The sequence below is a fragment of the Gopherus evgoodei genome, chromosome 8 (assembly GCF_007399415.2).
Source record: "Gopherus evgoodei ecotype Sinaloan lineage chromosome 8, rGopEvg1_v1.p, whole genome shotgun sequence".
NCBI lineage: Eukaryota > Metazoa > Chordata > Testudines > Testudinidae > Gopherus > Gopherus evgoodei.
The window spans coordinates 100,911,832-100,939,435 of NC_044329.1; the positions used below are offsets into that span (position 1 = coordinate 100,911,832).

General features: G+C 40.2%; 4 protein-coding genes across 6 annotated transcripts in view; 3 read left to right on the forward strand and 1 right to left on the reverse strand.

Moving 5' to 3' along the window:
- Positions 1-164: 164 nt before the first annotated feature.
- Positions 165-10,526, reverse strand: DIO1 (iodothyronine deiodinase 1). Its single transcript, XM_030571709.1, is given in 6 exon segments — positions 165-1,478; positions 2,414-2,444; positions 2,446-2,605; positions 7,890-8,033; positions 9,760-9,965; positions 9,967-10,526. Coding segments are annotated over 6 exon segments (729 nt in total). The 5' UTR covers positions 10,089-10,526; the 3' UTR covers positions 165-1,412.
- A 1,585-nt stretch (positions 10,527-12,111) lies between these two features.
- YIPF1 (Yip1 domain family member 1) lies at positions 12,112-22,230 on the forward strand. 3 transcript variants are annotated; one of them, XM_030572662.1, is made up of 10 exons: positions 12,112-12,218; positions 13,182-13,256; positions 16,508-16,671; positions 17,193-17,273; positions 17,430-17,517; positions 17,649-17,765; positions 18,653-18,819; positions 19,526-19,708; positions 20,754-20,848; positions 21,872-22,230. In XM_030572662.1, exons 2-9 carry the CDS (start codon positions 13,226-13,228, stop codon positions 20,841-20,843), a joined length of 921 nt encoding a protein of 306 aa, XP_030428522.1. In that variant the 5' UTR covers positions 12,112-12,218; positions 13,182-13,225; the 3' UTR covers positions 20,844-20,848; positions 21,872-22,230. The 3 variants fall into 3 exon arrangements, with proteins under 3 accessions (XP_030428522.1, XP_030428521.1, XP_030428524.1); XM_030572661.1 differs by having other exon boundaries at positions 12,116-12,218; positions 13,026-13,256; XM_030572664.1 differs by having other exon boundaries at positions 12,128-12,218; positions 13,155-13,256.
- Positions 13,264-16,223, forward strand: LOC115656234. Its single transcript, XM_030572665.1, has 2 exons — positions 13,264-15,131; positions 15,824-16,223. The coding sequence occupies exons 1-2, from the start codon at positions 14,283-14,285 to the stop codon at positions 15,854-15,856; spliced, it is 882 nt and encodes a 293-aa protein (XP_030428525.1). The 5' UTR covers positions 13,264-14,282; the 3' UTR covers positions 15,857-16,223.
- A 5,202-nt stretch (positions 22,231-27,432) lies between the features above and the next one.
- The window catches only part of NDC1 (NDC1 transmembrane nucleoporin), a 29,369-nt gene continuing 29,197 nt past the window's right edge, over positions 27,433-27,604 (forward strand). The window contains exon 1 of the mRNA XM_030572736.1: positions 27,433-27,509. Within this exon, the coding sequence (XP_030428596.1) occupies positions 27,468-27,509 (42 nt within the window). The 5' untranslated portion in view covers positions 27,433-27,467. The remainder of the gene's footprint in view (positions 27,510-27,604) is intronic.

Genomic DNA, 27,604 nt, shown 5'->3' on the forward strand with positions numbered 1-27,604 from the left:
AAAAAATAAGTCTGAAATTTGAGGCCATTCCCTCAACCCTAAAATAAGTCCTTCCAAAATTCATTAGCTTGTGGTACTCCTGATCAGCTGAGAACCCTAGGTAGGAAAAGAGGATGATTATAACTTCTATTGAAATACTTAAATACCAAGCTGAAGCCACTCGAGATGGTTGAATATATTTTAATTGCTTCTATTTAGCTCATTGCCTCTATAAATATTTTCACAAATCAGGTCACAGCTGCCTGTGCTTTATGCTATGACTGTCATAAACAAATATTAATAGAACCAATGCTGATGTACATTAATACAAATTGTTTCATTCATTAAACTTGCTGAAGTGTGCGCAAGTGAACATTTAGAAAAGCTGCCGGTAAATAATAGAAACTGCCTCTTTTTTTTAAAAGAGGGATCAGTGTGCAATCATTTTTGTTTGCTAATACCCTACTCCAACATTCATCCAAGCCATTTGTACGGCTTTTAATTAGTAATATTTATTTTATAGATTTCAGTTTCAAAAAGTACTTCAGTGACTAGTTATAACATGTACCGTTGCTGTATCTGTGATACTGAACATTATCTGAATCCATTGCACAGGATGTATTACTGGTAAGGTTTCGCTGATCAGGACAGGTTTCAAAACTCAAGGGGATTAATCTGGAAGTCCTAAAGCAGGCAAAAAACTCACATTGTCAGTGGGAATTTTACCTTTATCAGAACTGAAGGATTGGGCACTAAATGATAGGTGCGTTCAGTGGAATAAAATATATTTTTCTTTCCACTCACTAGTTCATATTTTAATTACAAGAAATCTTCAGCTAATCAAAGTGTAGTGAATATAGACACAATTTATTTTCTGTTATTTAAGTTTCATTATATCAGATGCTACCTAAACTATTAAGAATGGGCGTATGAAAGCCATTACACATTTGGAATAATATCCAGGATTTTTTTTTAGAGACGAATAGTTTCACTGTATGAAAATTTTTGGTCCAAGGGTATATGAACAGGGTAGCGATGAAATCTATTAAAAACACTTTTGATTTTTGTACTCGTTTTTATTCTCTCTTTTGTTTTACTTGTATTTCCTATATGCTGACCTGTAGTTGATGGTTACCATCTATGACTCCATATCTGGGCTAGCATTCTTAGAGAGCTTTTCCATTCATTTCAAATGGTGTTGAATCAAACCATGTTGATGTCTGATTCTTGAATAAGGTATAACTCATGCTATATCTTTGTCTACCCATTTTCTTTTTCTTCTGGGTAAGTATATATTTTTAACCTCTGATTTCTGTAATGATTTTAAAATAAACTGCAGTAAAAATATATTTTGAAAAAGGTCAGAATAAGTTGTTCAGGGACCACTTTTTCCAGATAGACCACTTTATTCTTGGGGATTCTGATTTGTTCACCTATTTTAGTTTTTCCAAGATTGCACATATGTCCTCTGGATGATAATTCCAAGGTCCCACTCCACCCTGTAAAGTAAATAAAAAGGCAATATTGTTCAGATATACTCTATGGGGGAAGTCTCCAGTGGTGCATAGTTGGTATGGCCATCTCCTGCCCCACCCACCCACTGGCCCTGGTGCCGGAGGAGGAGTGACCTGAATGTGTTGCACTGCAACTCTGCTCAGCTGGTAGATGAACCCTTGGGACCCATTGCCAGTTGTCCACAGGTTAAAGTAGCTTGCAGCTGAGCCAGTTAGATAATCAGGCAGCCTTAAGTGGCTGCCTAATGGCCACCCTTTCTCCTGCAGCACGCAGAAACAGCACTGTAGGGAGTCAGTCCTAATGTCTTGTGTACAAACTGTTAGATATATATCAGTATAGTAAATTACACAGTAAAAGAATGTTTTACCTGCTAGAAAGTTCAATGCTGGAACATGAACAATAATGTTAATTACATAGAAGTAGACTCTTGTAACAATGGTCTCCAGGTACCAGATAATAATTGCACTTTATATCTCTAAATACTATGCAATTATTAACTCAAACTTCAAGACAGCCTTGTGAGCTAGGTAAGTATTCTTGTCCTCATTTTACATGCGGGTAGACTTTTATGTAGAGGTTAAGGCCAACCAAGAAGTTGGGGAAAGAGCTGGAGTTAGAATGTAGGGTTTCTTTGTTCGCAGCCCTGTGCTCAATATGCTTGCACTTTGTCCCTTTTAGGAAGGACTACATAAATAGTGAGGCAGAGCCAAGACATGCATCAAAAATATACATCAATGCCAAGACTTTTTTGTTGCTAATCATTATTCAATGAACAATGTGCTTAAAGTTAATTGTAAAGTTGTTAGAAATAGAACACAATGAAAAATGTTAATCATTTGCCCATCGAATGTGCTATGGGATATCCCAGGGATATTTTTAAAAGTTAAAACCACACTGTAATGTGTTCAGAATTCATTACCTTATAAACAACCTTTCCTCCTTGCACCACAAAGTCTTTCTGGCAGTGCTGCGTATTTTGAACTGCTCAGGTTTTCCATAGTATCTAAAACCACTTGGCATAAAGGATTCTCCTTCAAAAGAAATTGTGCAGCCTTTTTTCGATCTTGAAGGTTTCGGTGATTTTTAATAATGTTTTTAAAAGCCCATTCATCTTCAAAAAACGGGGGGGGGGGAAGTGATTTTGTATATATATTGTGTGTACATGCCCCAAAAATCATGTTAAAAGAACACTATCAAGGTTGCAAAGTCAAGCACTCAGAAATGAAGAAATGCCAGAATTAGGATTACCTGTGCAGCTTAATTCAGACTGCTTGAGCATATGCATTATGATACAGTTTTCATTTACATGATCACATACCACTGAGAGCACAGGAGACACCCATCATTCCCCTGCTCTTTTTAGGTGCTCAAACCCAGCATGGCTCTCAGCAGCCCAGAGCTACATTTTCAGGGAAAGTCTTACTCAGCCCTGGGCTGGAACATGCCCACTTCAGAAAGGATCTTCAGAAATGTAGCTGCTGAAAATCTAAGAAGTCTCTACTGAGCATGTGCTAACGATGATTATTTTTTTTAAAGGCTTTATAACTTGGCCAAATTTGGGTGGATTTTCACAGGGATGGCAACAGGTATATCCCTCACACAAATGTCAAGTCTCTACTAAATTTGTCCAAAGAAAAGATTGCTGAATTTTTTAATATGGTCAAATTATATTTTTTTCCTAGCCTTGTTCCTGGAAACAGCGGAACCATTTTTATGAAATTTAAAAAATGCCAGCTTGAGGCAGATACCCAGCATGGAAAATTCCAGCCCAAATGGATGAAGTTTGGCAAAGTTATGAGCAACTGAAAAATAGTTTATAAGGGGAAGTGTCAAAGAAACTCAACAACAGGCAGCCCTACTAGCCCTGCTGCTAACATTATGCACACTAATCTATATATGATATGATTTCAATAGCTATGTTAATAACATAAGTACCAAAGAAATTGCAAGACGTTTAAATTTACAGGAAGGCAGTTATAGCAATGAGGCGGGGCCTACTTCAGAGATTGACAGCAAGAGAGGGTCACAGGTGTACACAGTGTATCAAGCTCTTCATAAAGGAGATGGGAAGTGGGAAACTTTGAGTTTTCACATCACTCTGCCACTCACTCTGGACTAAATCACTTAACCCTATTTTTCATAACTGTACACATCATTTTGGGAGGCTTCAATTTTTTGGAGCCCAGTTTGCCGCCTATAGAATAGGATATTGATCAGAGCCTGAGCACTGACAACTCCCACTATAATCAATGGGATTCTGTGGGTGCTCAGCACTTTTGAAAATGAGAGCATAGAGTTGTCAAGTTGGACACCCAAGATAAGTGGACACTTCCAAAAATACAGGCCTTCCTTTATCTATGCCTCGGTTTCCCCATCTATACAATATGGATGATAATATGCATCTTGTATCGATATAAAAGTGAAACTCTCCCTCTTGCTCTGTGTATGTATGGTAGGCTTATAATGAAAGGTGGCATCTGATTATCTTGACGTTCTAGCTGTGTGAATATCCAATATCAACACACAAGGCTTTACTAGCCAGTTTAAAATGTTAAATTGTAACACCCGTGACAGAGGGAATGACATTTTTTTCACATAAGTATTTTAACTAAGAAAAGTTAGGTTTCAAAAGACTATTGCACCCCTGAAGCTGTAGGTGCAATTTGAAATATGGTATATATAGTTTCCACTGGTAGCCATCAGGGTACAGGAGTTTTAACAACTCTACGGAGTGGCTGCTGCTCCTGGTCCTCTAGTAACAGATATCAGATCTCTGGAAATGGAATATGTTACTTACAAATTTTAAACCGATTTTGAAAATTAAGATAGTCTGTTTTTCTCATTAATACACAAACAATTGCTGGCATGCACAAACCATTTTATTCCTTCAAATTGGTATGGTGTAAATACTATTTAAATATTTTAAATGTAAAATGGGTAACATAAGCTTTTTAAAAAACTAGAGGATACGTCGTTTTCAGCCATTCCACAACTATTTAATAGAAATAGGAAGGTGGCACACTGTTAGAATGTAGAGTGCAGAGATTGTGTTCTGCACAGCCTTCTCTAGCCTGGATAAATGGTGTGGTGTTAACTAAAACTGTAGTGGGGACAAGCAATACCTATTTTTAAGTGATATGTGCTGAACTGCTCAAATTAAAGCCTAAACTCCTCCCTTTCATATATGTTAAAGGCAGTGTGCCTTGTCTATGATAGACTTCTAAAAACTAACGTGCTGACTTCGTAGTCTAGACAAGCCCTCCTCCCCCCTTTTTTTTCCCCCACCAGTAATGGAAGATGTCGACGATCCTTCTACTGACTGGGTATATGTCACCTCAGGACAAGATCCAGAGGTAAAATGTCTAGACATCATAAATGACTGCTTCTTGGAGCAGCTTGTTTTGGAACCCATAAGAGGAGAGGCAATTCTTGATTTAGTCCTGAGTGAAACACAGGATGGTCCAAGAGGGGAATACAGTTGAACTGCTCAGTAATAGTGACCGTAACATAATTAAATTTAATATCCTCACAGGGGGAAAACTGTCAAAGAAACCCACCCAGTAGCATTTAACTTCAAAAAGGAGAACCACACAAAAATTAGGCAGCTAGTTAAACAGCAGTTAAAAGGAACAGTCTCAGAGGTGAAATGCCTATAAATTCAAAAACACCACAAGAGAGGCTCACACGAAATGTAGAGTCCTCCCTGCTGCCCCCTATCAAAAAAAAAATAAAAATAGAGGATTAAACAAATGTCACCATGGCTAAACAGCAGGGTAAAAGAGGTGGTTAGAGGTAAAAAGGCAACCTTTTAGTTTAGAAGTTAAATCCTACTGAGTAAGATAGAAAAAAACAAACTCTGGCAAGTCAAACGTAAAAGCATAATTATGCAAGCCAAGAAAGAATTTGAAGAGCAACTAGCTAAAGACACAATAAAGTAAACAGTAGTAAGTCACTAGGACCAGATGTTATTCACCCAAGAGTTCTGAAGGAAGTCAAATATGAAATTGCAGGACTACTAACTGTGGTATGTAACATATTGCTTAAATCAGCATTTGTACCAGATGACTGGAGGATAGTTAATGTGATGCTGATTATTAAAAAGTCTCCAGTGGTGATCCGGGCAATTACAGGCCATTAAGCCTAACTTTAGTACCAGGCAAATTGACAGACACAACAGCAAAGAACAGAATTATCACACAGATAAACACAATATGTTGGCAATGAGTCAACATGTTTTTTGTAGAGGATAATCATGCCTCACTAATCTATTAGAATTCTTTGAGGGTGTTAACCAGCATGTGGAGAAGGGTGAGCCAGTGGATATAGTTACCTGGACTTTCAAAAAACCTTTGACAAGGTCGCACACTAAAGGCTCTTAAGCAAAGTAAGCAGTCCTGGGACAAGAGGGAAGGTCCTTTCATGGATCAGCAACTGGTTAAAAACCAGAAAACAAAGGGTAGGAATAAACGGTCATTTTTCAGAATGTTGAGATAGATAGCGAGGTCCCCCAACTATCTGTACTGGGACCAATGTTGTTCAACATATTCACAAATAATCTGCAAAAAGGGGTGAACAGTGAGACGACAAAATTTGCAGAAGATAGAAAATTATTCAAGATAGTTAAATCCAAAGCTGATTGCGAAGAGTTACAAAGGGATCTCACTAAACTGGGCGGCTGGGCAACAAAATGGAAGATGAAATTCAATGTTGATAACGGCAAAATAATGCACATTGAAAAACATAATTTCCACTATACATACAAAATGAAGGGATCTAAATTAGCTGTTCCCACTCAAGAAAGAGATCTTGGAGTCATTGTGGATAGTTCACTGAAAACAGCTGCTTAATGTGCAGTGGCAGTCAAAAAAGCTAACAGACCGAATGTTAGGACCATAAGTAAAGGGATAGATAATAAGATAGAACATATCATAATGCCACTATATTAATCTATGGTACACCCACACCATTCAGTGGGCAGTTCTGGTCGCCACATCTCAAAAAATATATATTAGAATCAGAACAGGTACAGAAAGAGCAACAAAAATGATGAGGCGTATAGAACAACTTCCATAAGAGGCGAGATTAAAAATTCTGGGACTGTTCATCTTGGAAAAGAGACAACTAAGGGGGAATATGATAAGAGATCTATGGTGTGGAGAAAGTGAATAAGGAAGTGATTTACCTCTTTACATAGCACAAGAACTGGGGGAGGGGGTCATCCAAGTACATTAATAGGCAGATGGTTTAAAACAAACACAAGGAAGTACTTCATACAATGCAGTCAACCTGTGCAACTACTTGTCATTGGATGTTGTGAAGGCCAAAAGTATAACTGAGTTACAAAAAGAATTAGGTAAGTTTATGGAGGATAGGTCTATCAGTGGCTATTATCTCATGCTCCAGGTGTCTATATCTCCAACTGCCAGATGCTGGGACTGGACAACACGGGATGGCTCACTTGAAATTGCCTTGTTCTCTTCTTTCCCTTTGAAGCATCTGGCACTGGCCACTGCTGGAAGACAGTATACTGGGCTAGACAGACTGCTGCTCTGATCCAGTATGGACATTCTGATGTGCTTACATGCAGACTAAGATCAGAGCCCCAATCTAGAAAAGACTTACATATGCTCAACTTTACACATAAGTATCTTCATATTATCTTCAACTGAACTACTTATGTGTAAGTTTAAGCATGTGCACAAGTGATTGCAGGATTAGGGCCCAAAACTGGTTCTTTACGTCGACACTGTTGCTTTGAATTTCAGTAGATTTTTCCTTCCTGTTTGCAGTTTCATTCTTCTCTCAAATATACCTTATTATTAAGTCGTAGAGTTTAAGGCCAGAAGGAAGGACCAGATCATCTTGTCTGATCTCCTGTATATCACTGGCCACCAACAACACCCAGCACCCGCACACTAAACCCAACAACCAAAATAAGACCAAAGATTTAGAGCCCAGAGGTGACTAAACTATGTGCCACAGGTAGAGAATAGGAGAGACACAGGTGCACCAGTGCCTGAAATCCCTGCAGTGGCTGGGAAATTACGTGATAAATACTTAGATAATCCTGGAAAGCGACCCACACCCACATGCTGCAGGGAAGGCAACTCACTCCCCCAAGGTCACCACCAATCTGACCTGGGGGAAAATTCCTTCCTGACCCCACATATGATAATCATTTAGACCTGAGCATGTGAGTAAGAGTCAGCCCTTCCTGACCCCTGTGGGTGGCTGGCTGGCTGAAACCCTAAAGCATGAACTTTTAGGAATATAAAACATAAACCAGAAGTAAGCTCCAGAGAGGTTGAGCCCTTCCCCCTACCATGATTCAGACAGAAGGATCCATATCTTTATGCTTCATCATACATTTATATGTTTTGCTTTCTATACTGTACCTGTTGCATGAGCTTCTTCGATATAGATTATAAGGAAATCTGCTACGGAATTAAAACCTTCAACAAGCTTGTTGAACTCGCTGAATTTGAAAAGAAATGAAGGTCAGGTGCAGCTTCCAAAATTCAGGACTAAAGGCCTGTTATCTGTAACAGACATGAAACACCCATATTAATCAGGTGATGAGAGAAAGGACAGGGTTAGGGTTAAGGCCTGGACTCAAATCTGGGCTCCATTCTTAGCCTTGTCACACACTTCCTGTATTATCTTGGGCAAGTCACGCTGATCACCTGATTTTTCAAAGAAGTAAAGCTCTTCTGAAAATCAGGGCATTAGTTTCTCTGTACCTCAGTATCAGTATGTAAAAACAGACATAGCAATGCTTTTCTTCTCCCATCTTGTCTCTGTCTGGTTTATTCAGGCCCCAACCCTACAATAAGCTTTATGAACACAGATTCCTATGCCCATGCAAAGCCCCAGTGGAGTCAATGGGGCTCCATACAGTCACAGCATCTGCCCACATGGAGTTCATTGCAGGATCCAAGCCTTAGACTGTAAGCATTTTGGGGTGGCAGAGCTCTGTTTTATTAAATGTATGTACAGCAACTAGAACAATGGGCTCTCAATCTCAGATGAGATCTCTAAATGCTATTGTAAAGCAAATCACTATGAAGGTACTTAAAAAAATATTCTGACTGTTCCTTAAAGAATAAGCCTCATGAAGGCCCACATTTTCAAACCAGAATGCCTAAATTTAGGCTCTCAAATACATTTTTAGGCATCTAATTACAAATGTCTTGCTTTTTCAGAAATGTTGAGTTCCCACAGCTCCAGCTGATGTCAGGGGATGTTACAGATTCTGAAAATCAGTTCCTTTTTATTTAGGTGCCTACATTTTGTTACAGGAGCCTAGTTATAGAGATCCAGATCTGAAAACTTTAGCCATATTTTTGATAATGCATCCCAGGCTTTCATGATTTTAATGTGATTCAGCAATTTTCTTGTCCAGACAGAACTCTAATTATTCGTTGTTATTATTTATTAAACAACTGCTGTACTAGCCACAGAAGTAAATGTTTCCTGCCCCAGATTGGCCATTAAGCGCTCAGCAGATTCCCCAAATGCTTATACATGGACCTAACAAAAAGCCTTTGCACAAATATTTACAGGAACATTTTCTTGTGTTTGCAGGACCTTGATTTAAGAGTGCTTCCAAGGACTTAAAAACATCTATTTTAGTCCAGGATCATATAATGTCATTTGAAATTGTATGCAATCTCCTTACTGGCAGTGCTTAATTTCAAAATCTGATGCTATCATTTTATCCCACACTGAAAAGGTCTAATCTTGGACCCCCTTCCGAATACATTGTGCATACCCTTCTGATATGCAAACCATGCTATATCAATTTTGAAATTCTGTTGTTTGGGATTTTTAAGCCCTTGTTAATATACTGGGTACTAGACCATTCAGCTTAATGATTAAGAATGTGTACTACAAAGATCAAAGTAGAGGACAAAGTACAAACCAAATTTTTCTCTCTCAGCATTATTTTGTAACAAACATCCATTTTCTGGACTTTAGCCTGTACACCTCCATCATTAATCAGATTATCTCCACTTGTGTATAACAGTATACAAAAGATATTAATTACACAGTCCTGGTTATATTTGCCTCTTCTTTCACCATAAGAAGATATTGTATTGGTTTTCAGTAAACAGATGCTCCCCCCCACCCACATGCATGACAGCAGGCCACAAATGTAATAGCTGTCTGCGTTACAAAACTGTAATAGTGCAGTAGCAAAGATAAACACATAGATTTTCTCTAAAACCATCAGAGGACCCAACCTATTTGGACGATTTTACTAACCTTGCATGAAGTCCAAGATGTGATGCACTTCACCCCTGAAGTCTGCCACTGGGGTGTTGGGAGCATTATGACCTAAAAACGCTTCATCTTCCAGCCTTTTCCACTTCACTTTCAAAACAAAGAGTAAATATTTCAAGCTGAAGAAAGTCGGACCCCAGTTCTCATAGCTGAACTTTGGATTCATGCCTATGCTGCTCTTTTGCCCGTTTTAGAATATATCTTTTCATCATTTCTGGGAACAATATTATCAGAATTTTACCAACAGCAACACACAGAGATACATACAAAAGAATCAAGGTCTTCTGTATAATTACCCTGATTTTGAACATTTTGTCCACGGCAGACAGACTGTTTCCAAAGGAAAACAGTGTAAGGGAGCTGAAGCAAAGGTAAAGGAGGAGGAGAAATGAGGCTGAGACTGAGCGGATAGTGGCTGGAAAGTCATTCACGTGTCTGGCCAAATTCTACCCTCTCACAGTCCCGCTCACGTCAGTGCACGGGGGTGAATGAGAACAGAATATGGTCCACTATGATATTGTCTCTCTTGAAAATAAATCAGGCTGTTATTTGCAATAAAGAAAGTTTTATTACTGTTAATTGTATTAATGCACCTCTAAGGCTTATTCCCAAATGTATTGCATGCATTACAAATGAGAGGGCTGACTACATACTGGATGCGTTTCTGGCAGAATAAACGTGGTAATAGGGTGACCAGACAGCAAGTGTACAAAATTGGGATGAAGGTGGGGGATAATAGGAGCCTATAGAAGAAAAAGACCCCAAAATCGGGACTGTCCCTATAAAATCAGGACATCTGGTCACCCTAGGTGGTAATAACTTGGGACCCAATCCTGAAAATAAGCACTTGCTTTATTTTACTCAGGCCTGGTCTACACTAGCGGGGGGAGGGGGTTTCGAACTAAGATACGCAACTATTCGCGTAGCTGAAGTCGAAGTGTCTTAGTTCCACTTACCTGGTTGTCCTCACAGCGGCGAGTCGACTGGCGCGGCTCCCCCATTGATGCCGCTTACTCTCCTGCTGAGGTGGAGTACCAGCGTCGATTAGTGGATCGATTTGTCGCATCCAGACGAGATGCAATAAATTGATCCCCGATCCATAGAACACTACCCACCAATCCGGCGGGTAGTATAGACACAGGGGCGGCTCTAGACATTTTGCCACCCCAAGCATGGAGGGTCTGCTGGTCCTGCAGCTTCAGCGGACCTCCCACAGGCGTGCCCACCAAAGCCGTGGGACCAGCAGACCCTCTGCAGGCACACATGTGGGAGGTCCTCTGAAACAGTGGGACCAGTGGATCCTCCGCAGGCAAGCCGCCGAAAGCACCTTGCCGGCCGCCCTAGCGGTGACTGGCAGAGCGCCCCCAGTGGCTTGCCACCCCAGGCACGCGCTTGGAGCGCTGGTGCCTGGAGCCGCCCCTGTATAGACGTACCCTCACATAGGTAGTCCTACTGAAGTCACTGGGACTACTTGTGCTTGAAGTTAAGTACATGAATAAATCTCCAGGTTTGGGGCCTGCCACCTTAGCTCTTATATATAAGAGTTTATATTTTCAAAGGGCTGTACAAACATTAGCTAATTAATCAATAAAGGCTCTATATGTTCAGGAAACATTCCTGCTATTGCCATTAAACATTTAACCCTTCTACAAATCCTTTCAACATAAGTGTCTGTGTGGCATAAAAAAATTATCAGCATGAATTATACAACTCACCCCAGTAAATCCTTGCATTCTGGAAATGCTACATAATTACCAAAAAAACTATTTTAAGAATGTTTTGAAGTTTACAAAAATATCAGCAGTACTATCGCTTGATTCTCTCCTGCTCTGTTACTCCTTCCCTCCTGCCCCTACTCCCCAAATAAATCAAATAAAATCCTATCTGACTCTCCAAGTGAAGCAATACAAGAAATACTCCCTTTTTTAATCTGTAAAAGTTCTTACAATAGTTGTTCTGTGAGCTGTGAAGCAGCAAATGGCTGAGGATTTGTAAGTGTCTGTAAAGGTTCTGTTTGCACGGGTTGGAGGGGGAGCTTGTCCAGCTCGTGCTGGTCACAGCTGCCCACCACGCTGTCAGGTACTGCTCGTGTACGGATTATACAAACCCGCCTTTCCGTGGGACATAGCGCAGCCTGCCAGACTGCTCCTACTTGTCCCCTCCCTGCACTACCGCTTTAAGAGAGAGAGAGAGCAGCTGAGCTCCTGATTGGCTGGCGCTACCAACGTGACTCAGGCCTGTTTGGGAGGGGGGAGGGAGAGAGTAACTGAGCTCCTGATTGGCTGGCGCTGCCAAGGGGCTCCTATCGCTTTAATAGGGTGGAGCGAGGGGAGTGGTTCCTTTCTCGTTTCCGGCAACACTGCTCCGCAGCGGTGGCCTTGGTTCCTTCCGCTTATCTTCCCAACGCCCGGCCGAGCTTTGGGAGGCCGCCGCCCCGCCAGGTGAGAGCCCCGGCCGCCCCGAGCCCCTGGCAGGCTGCGGAGAGACTCCCCGCCCCGGTGTGTGCTGGGGAGCCCAGGCCGGGTCCCGGGTCGGGGCTGGCCGGGGGGTCCAGGTCCTCTTCCCTTTCCCCTGTGCCCAGGTCCTTCCTAGCCTCCCCGGCGCGTGCTGGCAGGGGAGCTACCCCCGTCTCCCGCCCTTTGGCCCCCGCACGGAGGAGACACGTCCCCACCCCCCGGAGATGTTCAAACTCGTGTGTGACTAGCCCGAGAGGGAATAGGACAAGTCCCGACCCTCCCGTGGGAGCTGCCTGTCGGTCCCTGCAGCGCTGGCTGCTGCTTGTGGCTTAGGGCGAGCCTGGTGATGCAGGGACTTCTGGAAAGGATGGAAACTGCCCCATGAATGTCCCCCCCTTAACCTATTCAATAACTTCTGTATTTCTTAGTTAAGGATCTTCATGCATACTGCAGACATGAATTGCACTCTGTAACACTCCTGTGAGGTAGATGAAGTATATGTGCCCACCATGGCAATACACCTTTTCTGGGATGAAACTGACTCCCTAACTGTGCCCGGGAACATTGTATGACAGGAAATTAAGAATATCACATTAAATATTAACTATAGTAGGAGGAAAAGAAAGGAAAATGTAACTAGCCAAAATGGTATTTGGACAGGATGTTAGGGATAAGCCCTTCCTCTGTAGTATCAGATCTTAATTACCACAAACATCAGAACTGCAGTTTTACATCTCCTTATATGCTTGAGTATAATGACATCGTAATATCTAAACATCTATGTTTTTCCAGGTAATCTCAATACCCTAACTATACTATTCATGCTGAAGAGAGTGGGACGCTAGAAAACCTGTTTCATCAATGCATTGAGAGAAAAGCTGCATTTTAAAAATATTTTCAGTCACTAATTTTTCATTTTAGATGTTTAACTTTTGATCTGCTATTCAGATATTTTAGAGTTCTGAATACTCGTTCTAGAGCCTAGCGAATGAATGGCGACTGTGGATGATTTAAAGTTTCAAGGTAAATTGTCAAATTACACTTGTTAATTGGGCCAAAACTTTAATGTTAAGGAAAATGAATACGTGACAGTAATTGATTCTTTTTAAGAGGTTGCAGCCTTTGCTTTGGTTCCCTGTGAATTTGAGTTTAAGTAACGCACGTTTACACAAATAATGTCTTTATCTGTTTCATTCTTGCAAAGCATCTTTTTAGATGAGCATCTCAAAGCATTTAGGTGATTAAATGTTATTTCTATCTTGACTGAAAACATTGGTTACACTCATCTAAATTCGGAGCTTAAGCAGAGCAGAATTGGCCCGTGGGTGCAGAGGTGAGAACATTGTCACCTGTACATAGGAACAGACCTTGCAATGGATATAGTGTCAAACTTATTTTTAAAGATAAAGTTATTTCTAAATTAGATATCTTTGAGGGCTAAGGCTGTCTAATCATAAATCTGTTGTGCACGGGCAGCTGCCTGCACCAGTGCAGGGTCCCACTTGACTGCTTGTGGATATAAAGATCTGTCCAGTGACTCTGACTGAAGGATGGGACCTAAGTCTGTGATTTATAGTTAGCACACAGAAGGCAGACTAGTTGGAGAGAAGGCATAGCACTCCATTAACTGAATGAGCACCCAGCTTTATCGGAGCTAGTTGAGGCCTTAGGAAACAATTTACACTGGGTGTGGCCACGCTAGTAACATGGACCCTAAGGCCTTGTCTACACTACAGAGTTTTGTTGACAAAAGTCAGTTTTCATCGACAAAACATTGGAGGTTTATACACTACTGTGCTCCTTCCATCCACAAAACTCTCCTGCTTTGTTAACAAAATAAAACCACCCCAGTGAGAGGTGTACAGCTTTTGCAACCAAGTTGTACTGACAAAGACTATGTCCACACTGTGCATCTTGCAATGGTGCAGCTGTTGTAAGGTGCACTATGTAGCCACTCTATATCGCTGGGAGAGAGTTCTCCCGGAGACAAAATAAAACCATCTCCAATGAGGGGTGGTATCTTCATCGCCAGGAGCATGGCTCCCACTGATGAAGTGCTGTCCACATGAGTGCTTTTCATTGTTAAAACTTTTGTTGTTCGGGGGGGGGGCATGTCTTTTCACACCTCTGAGCGAGAAAAGTTGTAACGATAAAAGTGTCAATGTAGCCACTACGCTTGGTTATGTCACTGTAAATAGCCTCCAGAAGGTGTCCCACAATTCCCATCCTGACTGCTCTGGTCAGCAGTTCAAACTCCGCTGCCCTGTACCCAGGCACACAGGTATCTGCCTTTCCCCATTTAAAGGCCTGGGAATTTTTGAAATTCCACTTCCTGTTTGCTTGGCATGGAGAGCTCACATTGCATGTTCGCAGCTGACCATGGTGGCGCCATGCAGCAAATGCTTTCCCGCTTGGAGCACACTTGGGTTGTTGGATCTGCTGACGCTGTGGGGAGAGGAGGCTGTGCAGTCCCAGCTCCACTCCAGCCATAGGAACTTTGTAGCATGTTGGATAAGGACTACAAATGGGACACATCAGTGCCGTGCAAAGATAAAGGAGCTGAGGCAGACGTACCAAAAGGCAAGGGAATCAAACTGTTGTTCAGATGCTGAACTGAAGACCTGCTTCTATAGGGAGCTGGATGCCATCCTTGGCGGCAGTCCCGCCTCCACCACCAAGAGCCCCGTGGATACTTCGGGAGGGCTGGAGACTGCAGACAGTGGATTCAAGCGTGAGAACGACGTGGTGGACAAGGAGGTTGAGTTGGAGGATGAGATGGGACAGGCTACAGGGTTGTCCTGTACCGTGGCAAGCCAGGACCTCTTCTTGACCCAGGAAGGTTTCAGCCAGTCCCAGCACTCCATCTCTGGCCCACATGATGCAGGAGAGGGAGCTCTGGTAAGTGATCTTTTTGAGTTGATGCTGCTTGAATATATGAGAGAGAGCTGTCTTTTGCTTTGTTATATCCTAGAAGCAGGTTAAGGGATAGAAATATACACAACTAGCCGTGTCTGCAAGTGCTTCACATTCCCCTGTGCAGCTACACAGTAGGGTGGATCACAAGAATCCTCCAGAGATCTCTAGGAAACTTTCCTGGAGGACCTCGCCAATCCTCTGCTGAAGGTTCCTTGGCAGAGCTGCTTTATTCCTTCCTGCATTATAGGAAACTTTTCCACACTAATCTGCAATCACTTGTTTAGGGACCAAAGTGGCAAACAGACAACCAGGTCTGAAGCTGCACGCCTGCATGAGATGTACCCTCGCATTGTTGCTTACGGTCAGGAGTGAGATATCTGTTTCAGTGACCCTCCTCCTGTAGAAAATGGTGGCAGAATTTACAATTTTGTCCCTAGTCATTTGCAGTGATCCCCTTAAAAAACCACCTAGGTCCTTTGTCCTATCTTTAGTCTCCACTTTCCCCCCTCACTCCCGGCTGACTCCCCATGTTTAAGGTGTTCCCTTAGCCATGTTCTGGCCAAGGGACAGTGAGAAATTATTTTGTATTTTAAAAGAGGTGTATTTTACTATCATGATTTGATGCTGTGAGTGCACTAACAATCATGCTTCTGTTGTTTCTTGTGCTTCTGTAGATGTGGCCTTCAGGGGAACCCCCTACACACTGATGGAGTGGGTGAGGAGAAGCAAAGAAGACATGTTTCGAGAGATGCTCCAATCCTTAGACACCGAAAAACAAGAACACAGGCTGTGGAGAGAGACAGAAAATTAAAATTATCTAATACCCAGGACAGGAAGGAGAGCCAGGAGCAAATTTTAATGGGCAAGGAGTGGATGATAAAAGTGAAGGAGAAGGAGCAAACGAAGATGTTGAAGTCTCTAATTACACTGAAGGGGCTGTTGAAAAATAGTATGAAACAAAATCGGAAGCCTATGGAATGATGGGACAGAAAAAACTGCATCATGGGATGTTGAGCCCATACCCATGATGCACTGCGATCCACTCTGCCTTCCCACAACTCCTAGCCGCAGAAGGTAGCGAATAGCACAGTGGGATAGCTAGCCACAGTGTACTGCTCTCTCTGTCGGTGCTAGAGCATTAACTGGGGATGCACTCCACTGACAGAAGGAGCATTGTGTGAACATACACAAGCAATGCAGTTACAGCGATTTTGGATTGTTTGTGTAACTTGCATCAACAAAACTTTAGTGTAGACAAGGCCTAAGGATTGATGAGATATCAGTCTTAAAATGAAGCTTTTTTTTGTTTTTAAATTAAACCTTGAAAATCACCCTTTTTGTGATGTACTTATTTTCAGAATTTGATGATGCAGCTAACTTGCTGGCAGGAAACCCAGACGCCACCACAATAAGTATTGATGAGCCTAGTGAAAACCCCAAGAATCAGTATGGCCTTCTGCAAGACTCTCGGAGAGAGGAGGATGACGAGTTACTGGGGACTGATGACTCGGATAAAACGGAGGTAACGATAACACATTTATAATGCCCCCATCCACATGATGTATCTAAATACCCTTTACAACAGTCAACACTTTTATCAGGAAGGAGCGGGGAACTTTCTTGCTGGCCCTGTCAGTACTGATGGAAGTGCATACTTTAATTCTCACTTACACCTGTTATAAGGTGGGGACTGGAAGAAGCTCTGATGTAATTGACTTCAAGAGACTTGGTGGTAATACAGTATAGGGGGTGGGGTTAAGGCTTTTAGACTTGAAAGACTATTTGAACAAGACATTTAATTATTAATGGCAGTTATATTACTTGTAAACCTCCTGACCAAAAAGGAGGTAGGAATCATAAACTATTTGCACATCTAGAATATGCAACCCCATAGAAAATATCTCCTGCTGTTAACAAACACCAGAGAGAGAGAAATAATTCTCTTACTTCCCATTCTTCTGGCTATGGTGTAAGTAATATTACTTGGCTTTAAATGACTTACTAAGTAAAATGGATGATTGTAATAATTTTCCTATCTTCAAGTTACTTGCAGGACAGAAGAAAAGTGCCCCCTTCTGGACATTTGAATACTACCAGACTTTCTTTGATGTAGATACATACCAGGTTTGTAGTTGTTCTTAATATTAGTATCTTACTTCACACAAAGGGAATTATTGCGGTTTAACAGTTTTAACTGTAGACTAATATTTAGAGATGCTTTATAGTTATTTCATAGTGCATTTTCTTGATTTCAGTAACATGATTGTATTTTTTTCCTAGGTCCTAGACAGAATAAAAGGCTCGGTTTTCCCAATACCAGGAAAAAACTTTGTAAGACTATATATCCGCAGCAATCCAGATCTTTATGGTGTGTACCAATTGTAACATTAACATTATTTGATAACTACATTATTGAAGTTCATTCTTTTGTTAAAATTAGTACAAGGGTGGGGCACAGGAGAATTATCTTGTTGTTAAATTTATTTGTTTCCATTTAAGGTCCTTTTTGGATATGTGCCACATTAGTCTTTGCCATTGCTATTAGTGGTAATCTTTCAAATTTCTTCATCCATCTGGGTAAACCTGCATACCGGTATGTGCCTGAGTTCAGAAAAGGTGTGTAAGTAGTTCTCATTCTTGTTTCCTTATCTCCTATAACTTAGGTTTTTCTTTTAAACAAATAAATCTGTATGTAGAAGTCATAGCTTTGCTTTGTCATAGCTTTTTGATAACTGTCTCTTTCCACTCCCAGAGAGATGCAAAAATAATTAATTAAAGTTGTAGGTGTAGAGACATCTTCTGATAGTGTTCATGTAAGAAGTTAAATAGAATTTCAGCAGATCATACAGTAGTAATCACTCCGTCCACTTACCAAAGGGCTTGAAGTTCCTACTTCGTGCTGGGATACAAAATCAGTAAAGGAAACATAATCATTATGTATTGCTCTAATGAAGTTAGAGAGTGGAGAAGCAATTGCCTGCCCTTTGGCTGTCATTTATATTGTGAAAGATAATGCAATACCTATAAAAGAACACTTGTTTTTAAATGCATGACATATTTAAAGGAATACTGAGAATTTAAAATAAATGAGTTAAAAGTAGCTTCAGATATTACACCTCCTGAGCTGTCCTCCTAGTTTTTGTGGTCCTTAGTATTCATTTTGTATTTTTTTAAGTGAGTTTTTCTTTCCACTGTTCCACACAAATGGCAAATTAAGTACCCTCAGAAAATACTGAAACTGATGTCATTTTTATATAGTCAAAGTAAAAACATTGAAAACAGAAAAATAACCTTTCCCCTATAATCTTAAGTATTAATTTATAATAGTGGTAGGCTTTTAAAAAAAAGGACATAAATGCAAAAGTTGCCATTGTTCCTTAAAGTAATCTTAGTTGTTCTTAGTAGCACTTCTTTATTATAATGTTAGCTCTTCAATTTGAAGCAAAAAATTAAATTAATGATGGTGTTTAGTATTACTGAATGTATGTAATGTCTCTTTACAGTGTCCATAGCTGCAACAGCTATCTATGCTTATGCTTGGCTGATTCCTCTGGCTCTCTGGGGATTCCTTATGTGGAGAAATAGCAAAGTTATGAATATAGTCTCCTACTCGTTTCTTGAGATAGTGTGTGTCTATGGCTATTCACTCTTTATTTATATTCCAACAGCTGTAAGTATGGCCTCAAGAGCATCATCAAATGTATTATGAAAATCTCAGGAGTTTTTATTAAATGTTGTCTGAATAGAAAATGTACATGGGTATGTTGGCTGGTGTATGTTTTTACCTTCCAAATGAAAAGATTGGCTGGAAAGTACATGACATTCATATGTGTATCCTGTGAGACGAGTACTCTAACTCCTTAAATTATGTAACAGGCTGCCTATTGTGTATTTATACCATTCATCTCTGTTAGATGGAATATTAGACCTTCTCATCTGTGATGTTTTCCTTCAGTGGCTGCAGCCTACAGGACATAGTTGGCACCCTAAAAAATGTCAACAGATTTTACCACTTACACTAGAATTCTTCATTTTAGAGAATATCTCAGGGACTGGTAAATTCTTTCAAACCAGTGGAACTCTTTTTTGCAGTGCTCTCACTGTAAGTTTTAGTTTAGTTTTAGTACAATTGTTCCATTGGTTCCAGCTAGTAGTCCTTGGTACTGATATAGCTAATGGAGTCTCCTCTTAGCTTGGGTGATAGAAACCTTTTATGTTTTGGTGCCAAATGAAGCGTGAATAGTACTTCTAACAGTCCTGATGAATGGATGTGATATATGGAGCTGTAATGCTATAAACAGGGACTTAAATAAATGTAGCTTGATATTTAATAAGGCCTTTTCTCTCTCTCTCTCTCTCTCTTTCTTCCCAAACAGATTTTGTGGATTATTCCACAAAAAGCTGTACGATGGATCTTGGTAATGGTTGCTCTGTGCCTTTCGGGGTCAGTTTTAGTAATGACATTTTGGCCTGCTGTTAGAGACGATAACCGAAGGATTGCACTGGCTACTATGGTGACTGTTGTACTTCTTCATGCCCTGCTTGCTATTGGTTGTTTGGTATGATAATGTTCTTTTTTAGCGTTTAAGATTGTATATTATTTGAGTTAAATCAATCTGTACAGTAACAGCTTTGTATTAAAATCAAGGGGGTTTGTGGAGCTTTTTGTTTAAGCAGATCTCTTGATAATTGCAAAGCATAAACATAAGGATGCTGTTCTGAAAAAATCTCAATACATGTGGCAGGCATGAATATTCAAACATAGCACAAAGGTTTTTGTAGATCTTTTCCCTAGAGTTTCTACACTAAAAGTAGCAATGATGGTTACATTTTTAGCATAAATTGTTCCTCAGATAGCAGTCTTAAGTATACTTGCATTTATGACAGCAACTTTTTAAAGCATTAATCTGTATCATATGCAATTAACAGCTCATTCAGATAAGTATAAAGACTAATCTTTTAAAAATTATCAAATGTTCAGTGTATATAGTGTTTTGTACATACTACTTACACATAATTAGAAATTACAAAGCTAAGACACAAAGTTGCTGTCTCAGTAGAAAAACGGGAAAACCTAGTGCTAAGTGTAACTAAGAGAACATAAACTACTTTTGTACAAAGCTGGGGAGGCATCATCCAAACTTCAGGTTTGAAATAGCTTGATTCTTTGCACCACAGGTTCAAACCCAAGAAGGTCCGTTAAACCCTTTAGCCTTCGAAAGTATGTAAATTCAGTACAATGCAGATTATAACGTATGGAGGTCATAATCCTGGTTCCAATGAAGTCAATAGGAGTTCTGCTATCGACTTCAGAGGGGCCAGGATTTCACCAGGAGTCTCCAGCGGAAGTTCAATGGGGCCTCTGTGTGGTGGGTATTTTTTTTTTTTTTCTCTAACAGTAAAATAACAAGCAACGAAATAAACTGACATCAAGTTCCTTCCACAGAAAACCTTTGAATTAACAATGTGACTGTTTGAAAAGAGCTAAAATTTGCCCAAATGCTAAAACTGTACCTCCATACAATATAACTTATGAAAATGAACATGTCAAGGTGAAGTTGTGCCTTGTTTCTAACTCACTCTCACTCTCATCTAATAATGTAGGCATACTTTTTTGATGCTCCTGACCTGAATGTTCTTATACCTACTGCAGCTGCTCAAAATGGAACAATAGTAGCAACAAAGACTCAGTAAATAAGGTAAGAATTAAATCTAAATTTTCAGCTCTAGTCACTTTTTTTTCAAAAATCTTGCCAATATTAGGAAGACAAATGTCTGGGGCCATTTTTGCTGAACTTGTGTAACTGCAAGTAAGTTGGAAAGAGTCTCTGTGGGTCTTCTTAGAAATGTTGTGCTGATCTGTACATGTTTACCATTTAGTATTCAATAATTTCCCTTTTTAATATGTATTATGGCTATTAAAATAACTCTTCTTAGATGCTTTACCTTTTCTTACCTTTACCCTCAGTAAACAAATATGACCAAAACAAAATTCTAAATAAATATGTATCTCTGCTAAGAGCTTTTTCCCCACTTAAAACTCTGTACTTGCTGAAGAGGTTATTAAAAGTAAATTACATATTGTGCAAACCAAATTCTTAAAAAAAAAGAAATTAAAGGATAATAAATTGTACCCTAGTTTTATTAATATTCAAATCAGAAGATAGGGGAATGTCTAACCTAACTTATACATGATAGTTTTCAAAGCACCAGCCCCTGTATATAGGGAGATAGATGTTCTCTCTGAACGTGTTTCTCTTTGTATCTGAGGCATATGGACTGAATCCGATGTGTGGGATAGTGTGAATTCTTGCTTCCTGATGGCCAGGGATACTGCCGATGCCTAACACTTGGATTCAGAATAGGGTTAGAAGGCATGGGAGCTGTTCCACAGAAGGCTGAAGACCAAAGATGGATGGATGGGTGGGTGCATGTGAGGAAAATTAGTAGAGCATTATTAGCACTTGTTCTTCGACTTTTCAGTGTAGCCAGTTAATCCTAGCAAAGATCTCACACAATCTAATTGCCCTTACTTACCGAGATTATCAGTAATGAGTAAACTGAAGATTTTACGTTCCTCCAAAAAGCAATTTATCCCAAGTGACTAATAGAATTCTGAAATGCTACAGTAGAATTCTTTTTAGACACAAATGCATGTACATGCTTTAATCTTTTATCTGTGGAGAATTTTCATATTGATAGGTGCTACTTCTGTTTTTCAGATTACAATGCCTGTATTTCCCATCTGTACAGTAATTTTATTTTAGGTATTTTTTCACTAAAGAAAATGGAATCGCAAAAACTGAAAAAGAAGGAAGAGCCAGTGCAGTTACATGACTCATGGACATCTAAATGCTCATCAGAACACTAGTAGACTTCTAATACTGTTGATTTTATTCCTTGTACAGGGAATTTCTACGGACCTTGCATTCTTTGCAGTGTCTGTCTCAAAATAAAATGCTCCAGAGGGTGGTTTTGAATTTTAGTTCTTTCACACGTGAGAGATGTTTGTTAATGATCTTTTTTCCAAAGAGCATGTACAATTTCACTTCTGTCATTTATTGGGATAAACATATTTCAGGTAATGTCATTTGACAAGACTAAATTACAAACCAGGATGGAGGAGAGAATTTTGCTGAATTAGTTATAAATCACACTAAAAAATATATACTTGTTTTAAAAGACCATTTTAAGGTTGCACATCAAGCATTTAATGCCAGACTTAAGGTTTCCCAGGCAACCTTTTTTGGGCCCCCTTGTGTGTGTGCATTGATAGTACGTGATTGTGTAATTAGTGACAGTCTTCTGCAGGACCCCTGCCTCATTCAGTGAACTCAGCAAATGGTTAGTTATTTTTATCCCTCACATTGCATTATTTAATGCACATTACCCAAGCCCGACATTGAATATAAAATACATAATTTCATCATGGGGGTTTCTCTCACCATAGTGGGTATAGCTACCTTTTGAGACAGAGGTGAAACTTTGAGGAGATATACTCATGCCAGAAATAAGAATGTAGCTGCCATGGCATGAGGAGTTAGACACACCTGCAGGTGGCTCTCATCTTGGAGGAGTAGCTGCTCCTGCCATCATGGCTGTATTTCTGTTCGTAGAGTACTAGCTCAGTGAGAGCTAGCATGGGTATCTTTCTCAAGATGGAAATTATACCTCCAGATTGAAGTAGAGACATACCCATAGAATGCCTTATATGCCTCTGTGAGATTAAATGCTAACATCGTCCCTATTTTACAGATGTAGAGATGAACCAGAGTATAAAGCCAGAATTGTCAAGTGTGCCCTATCTTCAGGTTCCCAGTTTAAAACATCTCTAAGCTCTAATTTTTTCCTGAATACTTATTTTTATAGCAGTTCATACATGCAAAACACAGTTCCTGACTTTAGTTGCAATTATGAGCATTCAGCACTTCAGTAAATCTGGAACCAGGTAACTCAGTTTAGGCAATAAATTTTTTGAAGGCCTAATATGGGGACTTTCACAGGGATTCCAAAAGCACATTTCTGGCATGAGAATGACTTCCCTGCCAAATTTCAAGTACCTGCTCCAAGGCATTAAAGTGTTTAGACTTAAGTTTCTCATGCTGAGTATGTGGGCAACCTCCCATTTAAGTTTAAACAGTTAGACAAAGCTATAAGCTAGAGCTAGCTCAAATTTGTTCAGCAAATAGTGAATGTGCTGAAAACTGTAGTTTCTGGGCAGTCACGTTTGTGAATTCAGCAATTATTTTTGGCTGAATTTTTTTTTTAAAAAAGAGGGAGGATGGAGAAACTTTTTAAAACGTTGAGTAGAAGTGACATTTTCTTTCCAAAATGTCAATTCAAGTTAATCTGAATGAAATTTTCTGTTTGTTGGTAAGGGAAAAAAATGAAAACTCAGTTTCAGATTGAAACTTATTTTTTCAGTTCAGTTACCACACTGAAAAATCCATTATTCACTCAACTCTATTATAAGCAACTGCTAACGTACATAAATGGATAGTGGCAGGCAACCTTGATTGTAGGTGATGCCACCAGCTCCACTTATAACAAACTCCAGAGGTTATTTAAAATTAGGGCTGTTGATTAATTGCAGTTAACTCACACGATTAACTCAAATTAATTGCAATTAAAAAAATTAATTGCACTTAATACTAAAATTACCAATTATTTAAATATTTTTGGATGTTTTTCTACATTTTCAAGTATATTGATTTGTTTCAACACAATAATAATAATAATAATATATGGAGATATACCTATCTCATAGAACTTTAAGGGACTCTGAAAGGTCATCAAGTCTAGCCCCCTGCCTTCTCTAGCAGGACCAAGTACTGATTTTGCCTCAGATCCCTAAGTAGCCCCCCTCAAGGATTGAGCTCACAACCCTGGGTTTAGTAGGCCAATGCTCAAACCACTGAGCTATTCCTCCCCCTACAAAGCAGTGCTCATTTTATATTATTATTTATTACAAATATTTGCACTGTAAAAATGATAAAAGAAATAGTATTTTTCAGTTCACCTCATACAAATGCTGTAGTGCAGTCTCTATATTGTGAAAGCGTAACTTACAAATGTAGATTTTTTGTTTTGTTACATAACTGAACTCAAAAACAAAACAATGTAAAACTTAAAAGCCTGCAAGTCCACCCAGTCCCACTTCTTGTTCAGCCAATCGCTAAGACACACAAGTTTGTTTACATTTACAGGTGATATTGCTGCCTGCTTCTTACTTACAATGTCACCTGAAGTGAGAATAGGTATTCGCATGGCACTTTTGTAGCTGGCGTTGCAAGGTATTTACGTGCCAGATATGCTAAACGTTCGTATGCCCCTTCATGCTTCGGCCACCATTCCAGAGGACATGCTTCCATGCTGATGATGCTCGTTTAAAAATCAAATACTTTAATTAAAAATTTGTGACTAAACTCCTTGGGGGAGAATTGTATATCGCCTATTCTGTTTTACCCATATTCTGCCATATATTTCATGTTATAGCAGTCTTGGATGATGACCAAGCCCATGGTCATTTTAAGAACACTTTGATAGCAGATTTGACAAAACATAAAGCAGGTACCAATGTGAGATTTCTAAAAATAGTTATAGCACTCCACTCAAGGTTTAAGAATCTGAAGTGCTGTGCAAAATCTGAGAGGGAAGAGGTGTGGAATGTGCTTTCAGAAGTCTTAAAAGAGCAACACTCCGATGCAGAAATTACAGAACCCAAACCACCAAAAAATAAAAGTCAACCTTCTGCTGGTGGCATCTGACTCAGATGATGAAAATGAACATGCGTCGGTCCGTTCTGCTTTGGATTGTTATCGAGCAGATCCTGTCAGCATGGACGCATGTCCTCTGGAATGGTGGTTGAAGCATGAAGGGACACATGAATCTTTAGTGCATCTGGCATGTAAATATCTTGCAATGCTGGCTACAACAGTGCCATGCGAACGCCTGTTCTAGCATTCAGGTGACATTGTAAATAGGAAGCGGGCAGCATTCTCTCTTGCAAATTGTAACCAAACTTGTTTGTCTGAGTGATTGGCTGAAGTAGGACTGAGTGGACGTGTAGGCTCTCAAAGTTTTACATTGTTTTATTTTTGAATACTACATTTGTAAGTTCAACTTTCATGATAAAGAGATTGCACTACAGTACTTGTATTAGGTGAATTGAAAATTTTTTTTACAGTGCAAATATTTGTAATAAAAAATAAATATAAAGTGAGCACTGTACACTTTGTATTCTGTGTTGTAACTGAAATCAATATATTTGAAAATGTAGAAAACATCCAAAAATATTTAAATAAATATTCTATTATTAATAGCATGATTAGTCGTGATTAGTTTGTTTAATTGCTAGACAGCCCTATTTAAAATCGAATAATCCTATATATACGGTAGGTTTATTATGTTTTCTCAGCAACAGTATAGGTTAATTGACTAAGGACCCATTAAGGAGTTAAGAACCTCTGTGTTCTAACCTCACCTCCTGTCAGTGTGGCCTTTAAAAAAGGAAGATTTATTATAGATATAAACATTACAAGAATGTCTGTGTCTCAGTCTTTGTTTTCCCCATTTCTAAAATGAGGCAGGTGGTCTGAGGAAGGATAAATATTAAAGTTGGCAACGTGTTAAGTATTGTTCTAGATAAATTGTACCACTCACATACTGCAGTCTAAACACTTCCTCTTCTAATCAGTAAACGGATACCCTTACAACCTTAATTTAAATGCTGCTGGATTTAAATTTGCAGTATTTTACGTGTAAGATACTGCTAGAATGATAGTAGCTTTCCTCATGTACATGTGCACTGGAATTAGCCATTAACTACAGAGGAAAAAATGGACTTTCATAAAATCATTCAAAAGTAATAGGTGCAGAATTGTTCAGCTTTTTCTCTTTAAATTAAAAAAAAATGCCTTGCCCATAATCTGTGGTTAGATGTACGATGGGCCATATGGGGCCCTTGCTTTAAGTGTTCCTTTCTCTTTACACTGTTGTTTGGTGCACACTTGAACAGTAAAAGGCTCTGCTTCTGTATTAGACCACAAAAATGCAAGTTGATGTGTGTTAGAAAAAGCAATAGGTGTGTAATGTACATTAAATGTTAATATAAGGCACCAGTTCACAACAGAAAAATCTTGTTAGCAGAAGTCCCCCTACTCTATCTTGGTAGAAACAACATACTGATTGCAAGTGTTGTAGTGTCCTCCATTTCCTTTACTAGTTTTGATTTTTAACAAGGTAAAGGGAAAAAAATTAAAATGTTTCCAGGTAATGCTCTCTGCTTCTTCTAAGAAAGTTGTGTGCATAGGGAACTGGGTACTAAATGCCAGGCTCTGCTACCGTTCCTTAGAATAACTCTACTGATTTCACTGAAGTTGCTTTAGATTTATGCTAGGCTGAGAGTAAAATCTGCCCCAAACAGTTTGTTCTGGATGTTTGATGAAAACATCATGTATGCAACAAGATGTTTGTTCATATTATCAAGTTTAATGTCCAGCTGAAACACCTAGGAGTCAAACCCACCTTGCCTAAGGAGAGAGGTATTACCTTGGGGCTTAAATAAGTTAACTATAATTGGCATGTTGAAGCCATTGTCCTACTGTTCGTGACAATTATGGAATGAGATCTCATTAGGAGAGATCATAAGTCAGTTTCTGTGCTCTGTGAAGGTGAGATTTCACTTTTACTGAAGCGTTAGTATTGTATATGTGCGGGTTTTTTAAACAGCCGGCCCCTGTGGTTCCTCTTTCAGCTTCCTTCTGTCTTCACACGTTTTACCACAGAAGTGCAGTGCCTTCAAACAGCTCTGGTTGCTTAGGATCGTCCCATTGCTCTTTTCGTAACGTAGCCTCTTGTGTCTCCTTTAGCTGTGGAAAGAGCAGAGGAGCTGTAAGTTCCTCGCCATACGAGCAGTAGGCAGTAACGGCCAGGGGCAAGAGTGAGTAACGAGAGGGGGTGGATGGGTGAACACACCGGGTACAAGACGCTCTGCAGCGCGGGACCCGCACCGAGTTCACAGCGGGACCGGAGTTGGTTCCCTGACCCGCGGAAGCAGGGGGCACACTAAGGATCACCTGCGCGCGAGGCACGCCGGGAGTCCCGCGACGCGTAGTGCCCGTACTGCGCAGCATCCGTAGTTGCAGCTCCCTTGTCGTCGTCACTTCCGGTTGCGGGGCCCTGCGGCGGGCTGGCCTTAGGAGCGCCTGATGGGAGGCGCCAACAGGCAGCGCGACGAACAGCCCCGGAGGAGGAAGCGGGGCCTGAACGCGGGCGGCTTTGAATGGCGGCGGTGGCGGGAGTCACGCCGCAGGGACTATGAGGGCAGGCGGCGGGGAGCAGCAGGCGCTGCTCCGGCAGGTGAGGGCCGCGCCCCGTGCCGTTCTCAGGCCCCTCCTTGTGGCGGGGGGGGGTCCTAGGCCCATCTCAGGCCTTGCCCCCGGTGGGGGAGGGGA